Source organism: Vidua macroura, chromosome Z (genome assembly GCF_024509145.1).
Source record: "Vidua macroura isolate BioBank_ID:100142 chromosome Z, ASM2450914v1, whole genome shotgun sequence".
Classification (NCBI taxonomy): domain Eukaryota; kingdom Metazoa; phylum Chordata; class Aves; order Passeriformes; family Viduidae; genus Vidua; species Vidua macroura.
Genome location: NC_071611.1, coordinates 38,582,462 through 38,593,456, shown reverse-complemented (window position 1 = coordinate 38,593,456; position 10,995 = coordinate 38,582,462). Strand labels below are relative to the sequence as shown.

At 34.1% G+C, this 10,995-nt stretch overlaps 1 protein-coding gene across 2 annotated transcripts in view; it reads right to left on the bottom strand.

The window, feature by feature from the left end:
• Nucleotides 1–10,995, bottom strand: part of NUP155 (nucleoporin 155) — a 30,646-nt gene continuing 19,651 nt past the window's right edge. For both annotated transcript variants that reach the window (XM_054002470.1, XM_054002471.1), the window contains 14 exons: nt 10,207–10,340; nt 8,278–8,469; nt 7,535–7,673; nt 6,724–6,859; nt 6,154–6,307; nt 5,794–5,898; nt 5,536–5,690; nt 4,956–5,085; nt 4,564–4,677; nt 3,971–4,091; nt 3,411–3,521; nt 2,498–2,634; nt 1,780–1,880; nt 1–567 (listed from right to left, as the gene is read on the bottom strand). In XM_054002470.1, the coding sequence (XP_053858445.1) occupies nt 429–567; nt 1,780–1,880; nt 2,498–2,634; nt 3,411–3,521; nt 3,971–4,091; nt 4,564–4,677; nt 4,956–5,085; nt 5,536–5,690; nt 5,794–5,898; nt 6,154–6,307; nt 6,724–6,859; nt 7,535–7,673; nt 8,278–8,469; nt 10,207–10,340 (1,868 nt within the window). In that variant the 3' untranslated portion in view covers nt 1–428. The remainder of the gene's footprint in view (nt 568–1,779; nt 1,881–2,497; nt 2,635–3,410; nt 3,522–3,970; nt 4,092–4,563; nt 4,678–4,955; nt 5,086–5,535; nt 5,691–5,793; nt 5,899–6,153; nt 6,308–6,723; nt 6,860–7,534; nt 7,674–8,277; nt 8,470–10,206; nt 10,341–10,995) is intronic.

Sequence of the window (10,995 nt, the reverse complement as noted above, 5' to 3'; positions counted from 1 at the left end):
TCACTTTTTGACTTCTTTATTTGATTTTAATAGATACAACATATTAAGATGGAATAGGGGAAAACATTTGCTCTTCCCCATTATTTAAAACAAAGAAAAAGAAAATATTTTTGAAATATTCTTTATCCCCATGGCAAAGATCACACAATGCATTTTATTTCAACAGTATAAAAAAAAGCTTTCTATTGTTAAAAAACCTAGTAGTAGTAAAATTAAAAGAAACTCCATTTGTCACATTTACATTCTACAATTTGTAGATACTTTTAGAATAGCAGGAATACAGGCCACACATTTGATAACCATGGCAGGAGAAAACTCTCAGGATTTTTTTCCTGAGGATTTGTTCGTTCGTAATTCAGTGCCAACATCGGAACCTTTATTTCAGTTAGTATTACCTGCACTAATGATTCTGTTCTTGTATTAGTCAATCAGTGAAGCCGTTCTAACTTGGCCTGTAGAGATTTAAAATTCCCAATAGTAGTCTGCACCATTAGTGTGGGGCTCATAGACTGAAGTTCAACCAGGTAGCAACTAACAGCATCCAAGCAAACATTTGTGAATCGTCGCCTGCAAAGAAAACACAGAATAACAATGAGTTCATTTTTAATCCCATATCTCAGAATTCATCTGAACTAGAACATGAGCATTCTTTGAGTTGCAATGGAATAACGTATCAGTAAGACATCTGTCAACTACTTTTAAGTATTTAACTATTCATTAAGAGAAATTTATTTTTAAAATCTAATGCCTGTGACTAAGGCATACTGGGAAATAAATGACCCATTACTATTTGTTATTAAATATATACTATAAAAGCATGGTACAGTTTATAGCAATGTGAAATATTTAGATATTACTTTAGATATTATTATGGTCAATGTGTAAGTTATTAATTACTAATTAAATCAGTTTAAATGTCTTAAATGATAATCAAATCTCAATTTATGTATTATCAAAGTAGGTATTAAAATCAGACAACATTCACTAAAGTTCTAATAGAGTATTTAAATCAGCCAACCATAAAAGACCAATTAAGTGATAAAAGATAGAAGTAAACTGTATGTGAACAGGGGATATTTATATGTATATTTTTCAAAAGAATCAGATATGTTTAGAAGAGTTATCAAGACTTGGCCTAGTTCTGCTTTTTGTTTTTGAGACAAGATAGCTCTGACTGAAGTTCATTTAGTCTATTCAAATAAAAATTGTCAAAGCTAGAGGTGATATACAGGCAACGTCTTCAAGATACTTAGGTATCTTTTTCACTAGAAACTTTTTCTATTATTACACCTAAATTTCTTCCTGATGTGAACTAAGCTGAATTTTGATCTTGGAGACTGATTCATCATCAACCTTTTATAAACAGCTGGGGAAGATCCATCCCAATGTTTGGTCATTTCTTTCCTAGACTAACTCAGAGCTTCTAGAATTTGTACATGAAACAGTTCACTGTTTCAATCACAAAATGCCCAATTTGTGTTTCCCCCACTTTCACACATTGCATCATATTTGTCTGAACTAGTCCTTAAAGGATATCGCCAAAAATTACAAAATAATCCTCTCAGTTCCTCAAGGATCTTCAGTGATGTGAGAAAATTATCTTTGTGTAAGTAGTTTATAAGGTAGACTTCTACAAGTTTCTGCCAAATGGTTTTGAATGACAAGTGTTAGGAATAAAATATTAAATTCACCCAAAAGAAGAAAAGCTTTGGGAATTGCTGTAGTGAAGTATTTTAATTTTATGTCTCACTCTTCATTAGGATATAGCTATCCTTTTACCTCATAGGTACTCTGCTTGGATCCTGTACATATCCTGACAGTAATACGTGAATACACTCTAAGAGGTGCAAAGGCTTTTTCATTCTACTCCAGTATGGATCCTAAAAAAAATTAAGGACACAAATATTAAGAAGAAAAGACAAAAAAACGTGTGTCGTGTATACAGGAATTGCCAGCTGTGCCATTATTTACTTATTGTATCAAGTTAGATAAAGGGGAATTTTGCCTCAATCTATATTTAAGCCTACATTTAAACATTATTTTAAATTACATATGAAAATATACATTAATTTAACTCAGTTTTTCATTACCACACAAGTCAAATCTCTTTGTTTATTGCATCAATGTGTCAGACAAGATGTAGTAATACAATAAATTTTAATCATTATTAGGAAACAAATAAAATTAATATACTCAATATATGCTGCTCCTTCTGCAACATTAGAATTCTAATCCTATTTCATCCTAAACTCGCTCCAGGTGAATCAAAAGAATTAACAAATTTTCCTCATCATGCTCTGGTACTGAAATGAATAAAATCCACAGATTTTATTCACAGGGAAAAAATGCAGCTTTTTAGAAGTCTTTGAGTAAAGAAAGCAAAGCTTTGAATGTATACTTTGCTATATCCTTCCTTATATTATTTCATGTTTCCCACTAAAGAGAGACCTTAATAATAGCTGAACACAGGATTTTTATTTTGTGCAATTTTCCGTACCCGTGCTTTGAACAGCTGGTCATACACTTCAAGCAGCCTTGGCAATGGCACTCCAATTTCTTGCATGGTGTATGTTACAAAACCTACATCCCAGTTCAAAGTGCAGACTTGTTGCTCTAGAAACTGCACTAGAAAATCTGGAGGACATAAACGAGGGAATATTTAGATTCCAACTTGTTACTGGGAGTCTAGGAAACAAAGGCATTTAAGAGTCATTTTCTATCAGCTGTACATGGTAGGGATTACTCATACTTAGTATTTGTTACTGTTTTGCTTTGCAGCTATGCTGTTAAGAAAAATTCATTAACTTTTGTTTCTACCCAAAACACATACTGGGACTACATTTGCTAGAATGGCCAGAAAACCTACTGAAGCTTGTTTAAGAGCCTGTAACAATTAATAGTGTATTGGTCAGCACTAAATATTCTTATTAAATGTTAGTTGCACATTATTTTAGTATTCTAAAAGAAAATTTACTGCTGAACAATGTATTTGCCAGGTTTTTATGTAATAGTCCATTGTCAAAACATATGAGCATCAGAAAAGCAGAAATTCTAAGAACTATCCAACTGAATTGTTTTCAGAATCTACCCCTTCAGATGGCAGATGGTTTATAAAGAATTTCAAGAGACAGCAGATAAATGTGCTTGCTTAAAATCTTAAACATATAAATACACATTTTGTACTTTGTGCTTAGATGCAAACGAACTTTACTACTTTCTGAAATGGGATCTGCACAGCCATCCAAGACTAACTGCTGCTGCCATCTAAAGTTCATTTATTTCTCATTTCTTTTGATATTAAAAAAGGAGAAACATTTCTTAGTTTAAAACTTTTTTAAGGGTCTAAAAAAAAAGCTGAAACCCATCCATCAAACACATATGCTTATTTACTATGCAGGCTAACAACTTGCCCAAAGGAAAGTAGCGAGGTGTGCCAGCATAGATCTTTCCAAGCAATGCCAGCTTCAGACAAAGTGCTTGCATTCTGTCAGCAGGGCTCAGAGATACACTGTCGCTCAACTCTGTAAATTGAAAGAAAACAGAGAGAACTTCAGGAAAAGTTCCACATTTATACAGAATGACACTGAGGCACCTAAATTTATAAATAGGACATGAAAATCTTACACTTGTCAACAAAAAATTAGCACATTGAAGTAAAAATACAACCTTTCCTGGTGTGTTTGCATGTAGATTTTTAAGTTTTTATGCTTCCGTAGAGTTCTGTGCAGATCTACTTAAAAAACCGCAAAGAAACAAAACCACATTTCAGAGTCCCACAACAAACCCACTACCACACAGCTTTTCCCTCAGATCTCTATCAATGTTGTTAGTGTAATGGTAAACTTGAGCCCAAAAACCAAGGGGGGAAAAAAACACAAACAATCAAAAACAATTGGAACAGAGAGTGAATTACTAAGTGACGGTAAAGGATGAGAGAGATCATCACAACTCCTACTCTATTAAGACCTACCTTTTTCAATGACTTCTTGCCAGAGAGTCTGCACCAAGATAGGATCAGAATGACCTGCACAATGTATAATTGCAAGCTTACACTCCGAGAGCTTAAAAGGATCAGCAAATTCTCCATACAGCTGAAAGAAAAATTACCAAGCTTTACCTATCATATAGGTAGGATCAAATTAAATTTTAAAAATCAGTTGTTCCTTATTTTGTCTGATAGACAGACTAGTAAATATACAACTTAAATAACTGTTGTCAATCACTGAAATTTTTTTGCTACATTTAGTTTCATTTCTTAGATACAACATTAAATTTTATAAGATTTTGCAATGAAAACTTAATTTTCCAATGAATTTTTCAACGAGTAAAGAAATCTAAAAGACTTCATAATGAAGATAAACATGTGAAAGAAATTAAGATACTAAAGACTGAAAGACTATTAAAGTAGAGACAATTACAGTCCAGGCTAACAGATATTCTGAGACCACAAATGATAAACTGCCTATTACTCCTCCTAGTCAATATAGTATCATTCTTTGCAAAAGATTTTTTTCTCCCCAAGATTTGATAAACTGGACTTAAACAAAAGGAAATTCCAATCACCTTGGTTATATCCATCAGCTCAGCATCAAGCTGGGAGATTGCATCTTGTACTGAAGAATGATGGGAATACTGCTGCTGTAATGTTTCTTGTATTTGAAGCTGGATCCTTGCAACCTTGTTTAAGAGGAAAATACAGTATTTCAAGATTGAATTACCTTAATCATAGTTTAAAAATACACCCAGAATTACCTTTAAATGTAGAAATATCATTTAAATGTAGAAATGTTGCTGCCTTACACCATTTATTCGATTTTCATCTGCCTAACTTTGCCATGTCAGGACAAAAGCAAAGAAATCCATTTACACAGAACTGGAAGTAAAACTGTTACATGCCAATGAGACAAAGTGAAATAATGCATTTACAGTGTAGCTTAGATTAATATTTCTCTTACTTCCATTTTCTCTTCTAGTTCATGTAGGAATTCACCATCTGCAGCTACAGAGGATATAGCAGTGGAACTTTTGGCACTCAAAATGGCACGTGCAATGTATTCAAGACGCTGATGAAGAGAAATTTCTGTGCTGCAAAACAAATATTCATAATAAAATGAGTACTTAATATAATTATTTGAGTGTTAATTATATTCTAGCTAGACTCTGGGAGGTAATATGTGCTTTTCCCAGATTTTACTAAATCATGCATGACACAATCCAACCACGTAACCTCATCTTTGCTGCAAGCTCAGTTCTAGTGTACTTCCCAATAAGAACTGGCCACTTAATAAATTGTAATTATAAGAAATACATTGCAAAGTAATGTATAATACAAAAATAAACATTATAATTTATTTCCAATAATTGCCTAGATTTAAAGCTAACACATTTGATTTTGTTTTTTTTTTAGAAAACCTCCTTTTAAAAAAATTATTATACAAAAGGTTTTGATTTTGGTTTTTTCAGTTTTTCCCTAGCTACCTCAATATATATACAATAGAATATACAAGGGAATATTAGATCACATATAATTCATACCTATGGAGGTCAGCCAACTTAGCCAAGACTCTGGCAGCATTACTAAAATTTCTGTTTTTTTCAAAGTATCTCCAGAGTAAATCCATATAGCGGACTTTGTTTTGGTCAATCTTGGTCATCCGCACCAGGTAGGGCTCCAAAAAGGGGGCAGTAACCTGCAGATGCCAGAAAGATAACAGTTATACTCTTGCTTTTCCCTGTTTTTTTAAAGCATTATTACAATTACCTCTCCCAGTCACTATGTATAGACAAGCTCACCTGTAACAGCTTGTCCGCCAAGTCAGCTTGTATTAACCAGTTGTAAAGGGCAATGCTGAAGAGCTCATCTGTTGAACGCTGGGCCAGCTTTAGCATTTGTTCAAACTAAGGGAAGAGAAGTCCAGAACTGCTATTAAAGAAGTGGTTACATTACTTTAAGCCCTGAATTACCATGCAACAATACTTAGGTTCACATTAGTCACATGTCATAATTTCTATGGATGCTCTAGATACTGAGGCCAATTTATGACAAATCTTCACTAAACTACTCCATAATTTTATTGACATAATGAACTCTAGACCCCTTCAAATCACACTGTTCTCTGGAGTGCAGTCATGATTTTTTTGTGCGTTTCTTACATGGTGTCCAGCTTCTTCATTGCTTAACATATTGGGGTCAGACGACAGCACTGGAGGACCCGGCTTTTTGGGTACACTAGGAGACTGAGGAGCAGCTTTACTTTGATTCACTAATTCTTGAAGGGTGTCAGTGATACACTTGTAGCTGTTCAATCTGTAAACAGAACAAAAGAAAAGCCCAGTAATTTTCATTGTAACTGTCTATTAAAGTATTGTCAATTGTGTTATTGTAAGACTTCGTAGACAGTTACTAAAATTTTAAAAGGTCACAGATTATTGTCAGCTAGTTGTCACAATTTAGATAGTTCTTGTTCATCTTTTTAAGAAGCATTTTTGTAGTGTTCTGATCCCAATGTTTTCTGCATCTATCACCCCTTGTTTCAGATTAAGTTGCTGCCATATTAATCATAATCAAAGGGAGCATGCTGGGCAAAAATATTTATATTGTGTCCCGTATCATAAAATACTTGTTTATTATTACCCTGCATTCCTTCCCTAAAAGAGCTACTTTCCCAGTCACTTGAAATAAAGCACTCCACATAATCATCATAAATTATCTTGAAAACTTGCCTTTCTTGAAAAGCTTGGAGTCCAACAACATCTTCTTCTGGTTCTCCATTTTTATAGAAATGAAGGCCAAGACCTTGGGGATCTTTCTTTTCAGCAGCTGTAAGAGAGAGCTCTACCACCCCCTCATAGAAACGCACTAGGAAAAAACAAAACAGATATCATTCTTCATTATTGTATAAAATTCACAAGAAAACAGTAAGTGACATCAAACGTTTATCCTTTTAGCAAGCAAGTGAATACTACACTATTCACTCTGGCCTGTATCATTTAAAGTCTACACCTGTTCCTACCCCTGTGGCATTTATATGCAAGTTTGAAGTTAAGATGCTAAGTTATGCATAATGTCGTGCACAATCTATAACACTGTACAGAGACCCATTTCTTAACTGTAACATAATTTAGATGCATATATAACTGATAACTAGCTTCTACTGCACTAATTAGGATTCAGAACCATCTTTCAAACAGTGTATTTAATATAAAAGGTACCTGAAACCCTCTGCTTACATAGAACCAAAAAATTTCCCTAAAAATATTTTAACCACATATATGAAACAAATGGACACTGCAAAATGAAGTAAATGCATGGGACTATTTTAATATAGAATCTGATTTCTTGGTTGGTCTGTGAAATCTAGCAAGACTTTAAAAAAGAAAAGGTTGGCACATTTTAATTTTAAGAGTTACTAACCAACTGTTTATAGTAAAAAACTGTAAAACTGAGTTGAAAGTTAGTAAACAAAACAAACAGAAAAGACAGCATGAAAGGATACCACAAAATTATTCAGCATGGTCAGTAACTGACTCTTACCCTGCCTGTACTGTGTACAAACATTAGCAAGGTCTACTTGATTGCTGATCTTCTGGTACTCTTTCAGTGACTCCCTCAGCATCTTCTCTTTTTCCATTTTGCTTTGAGCTTGTCGAGACCGCTGAAGAAGTTCATTTGCCTAAAAACAAATGCAAAATGGGAATTATTAACATGATCATGGATACTATTAATGAGCTATTATTCTATACTTCAAAGCTGAAACAGCAGAAAGACCATCCTCTCAAAAGCACTCTCTGGTCACTGAGTTTCCAGCAGAAAGGCTACAATAACATTAGAAGAGCTGAAGACTTAACCAACTTGTTTCCTATTCTCTCCTCACCAGTTACTTGTTTCAAATTAATTTTAAAAGCTTCAAAGACCTAAGTTCCTAAACACAATTGCCTGCCACAAATTCCAGTAAATTGTGGAATGGACAAAAACCGAGATACTATGCTGAGGAAGACTGGAATAAGAAAACATTTTATCAACATAAAGAACACAGAGTTAAGATGAGAGATCAGATTAGAATTTAGAGACTATGAAAATAACTGCAAATGCTTCAAATAATTTTTGTGTAATGTTCAGCATTAATCAATTAAAAGATGAAAATATGCCCACAACTTGATTATTTCATCTGCTTCTGAAACTACATCAGCATAATAATGACTTACTGCCCAATGTACATCGTTTGTGCATGTTCTCAAGTTGTGCTTTGGTGCTGTAAAATCTGGAAGTGCACTTACCTTTGAACACACAGCATCATCAGTGCTATAAAGAAGAGGACAGATATCTTGCAAATGGGCAATGATTCCATCCACAGCCGCATTATCTCTGATGTAACAGTTTATAAGAGAGGCAATGAGTGCTCCAGTCAACTCTCTATCTCTAATCACCAAGTCTTTAAAAGCAGTAACCTTTAGCTGTTCTTGAAGCTCCTGAAGATGAGACAGAATTTTATTAGTTTACCAAATCTTTTACTTGACCCTATTTAGAAATGTCTGAATGTTCCAGCAGCATAATTAACTGTTTCTAATAATTAAAAACATACAAAACTCCAATGACTACAAGGTACAGCATAAAAATACATTATTTAAAATACACATTTTATAGCAAAATAAAAATAATAAAGCAAGGGCTACCGCTGAAGGCACTAGATCCCTGGATGCTGAAGGACAGTGAAAACTCCTCTTAACAGACTTCCTCTGCCATCTTCACTATGTGTCCCTCTGTTTCAGATCTCTGACAGTAAGAATGGAATTAGCAGTTCCTTTTACTTCAGAGCATTGTCAGAATACACACCCTATGAGTCTGTCAAAGTTTTTAATATTCAGAACAATAAAAATGACAGATTCAATAAAAGCAGGAATTTGGAAAGTTCGAGGTCTGAAGTCTTTATGCTTTTTAAGATTAAAATACATTGAAGGTTTCTAATTTTTTAGAATTTATTACAAGTATTTGTGCACATAGCTGCCAGAAGGGTCTAAGTACTGTCTATGTAGTGTCTATAGATGATATTAACAGCATGTAATGCAACTACAAAAACTCTAAATCTACTGAACACAAACATTCAACTTGTTAAACAGTTAGTTAGCTCCTTGTCCAACACAAATAAAAGTTGCTCAAAACTCCCCAATGCAACACTGTGAAGAGCAACAGCTTCTGCACCTCTATAAGGTTTTAAAATTTTTCTTTTTGTGAACAAAAAATAAAACTACTCAAATAATCCTATAAAGTTTTAGGACAAAATGTCTAGTATCCAAATTAATAGCTTTTTTCAATGGTTGGCTGCGAATTTGACATTAGCAAGGGGTGCTCAGCAGTAGCACCCATTGTTATATTAATTTCCTTCTTCACAAACCAGGAGCCTGAAAGAACTGGGATTATTTAGCCTGGAGGCTTAGAAGGTGGTATGTGGGATCTTACTAATATTTTTGAGAAAGTGTAAAGAATGCAGAGTCAGGTTTTTCTCAGCAGTAACCAGTAACAAGACACTGCACAATGGTAAAAAATGGAAGTGAAGGAAAATACATCCGAATAGAAATCTTTCTTGCTGTAGAGGCGATTCAACACTGGAACAGGTTGCTCAGACCTGTGGAGTGTTCATCTTTGTAGATATCCTTACTGGACACAGTCCTGAGCAATCTGCTCTAGCTGCCCCTGCTTTGAGAGTCAATTAGATGATCTGCCCCACTGCAAAGGGGACAGATGATCTCCAGTGGTTCCTTCCAACCTCAGCTTTTCTGTGGTACATTCTGGTACCCTACTTACACAGAGCAGGGACTCTACTACCCTATTGTTCTCTATCTTTCACCAAGACTAAGGGAAAGAGTGAATTCTACTTGGCTGGAAAATGCTTTTTAGAACATTTTGCAGAATGTGCTTAAGGTAAAAAACCAGTAATTTCTAAAATGAGACTCAGTATTAACTATCAATAAAAGTAGAACAGTTTAATGTTAGTGACCCTTTAAATTGCATAAAACTGAGTGATTATGTCAATAATACACATGAATCTCTTAAACATTTGTGACTACACATAAAAAAAATTGTATGTGGTTTAAAATTCATATGTTTCTCAATTAATTTAAATAATAGTCCTTTGGGAATACTTAGGTAGCAAAAGAAATTCAGGTGACTAATACCCACAAACAAAAATCATATTATCCAGATCTTACCTTCTGAAGCTCACCTACAGCAACACTGAATTGGTGCTCACATAGCAACTTCCATAAAGCCAGTGCCTGGCAGGTTTTGCGAACAAGCTGCTGGATGCCTTGAAGTGAGGTCTTCTCAGTTAGCTGTGCCTCAGCTGAAAAATCAGAGACTGTCAGCAATTGTTCCACGTTTCAAATAAGCATGTAAGTTTTTGAGGTTTTTCAGTAACCACCTCCTTAACTTTCTATTCTTTTCTCTCTTCCATTGTTGATTAATGCTGTCTAGCTCTCTTGGGAGATAAAATGCCATGTTAACACTGCCCCACAACAAATAACCCTCTGTTAACATTTATTTCAAACTATGCAACAAAGGAATCATACTCTCTGAAAAACAAGTAAATGCACTAGATTTACACATCTTAAATTTTTACCTTTTTTTTTCAAAAATAGCTATTGTAATTGTATTTCTGATGAACATAAAAGAAATCAAATTAGACCCATACATATTCCCTTTTTGTTTGATCACCTGTATTTACTTGTAGGGAAAACAATTACAATTACAGCTGTAGTCAATACTGTCTACACTACCTTTAAAGCAACAACTACTCCAAAAACTACAACATTTAAATCTGGTAAGATGTATTATATAAACTGAAATGATAATGTTTTCATACTTATAACATAGGCAGAACATAACTGCAACAATTTATGTGTGTACTTTTAAGTGTTTACACTTCACAAATGAGGTTAACAATAATTACACTGTGTCATTCAGCAATCCAAAAGGATTTATGAACTCAGCGAAGAATA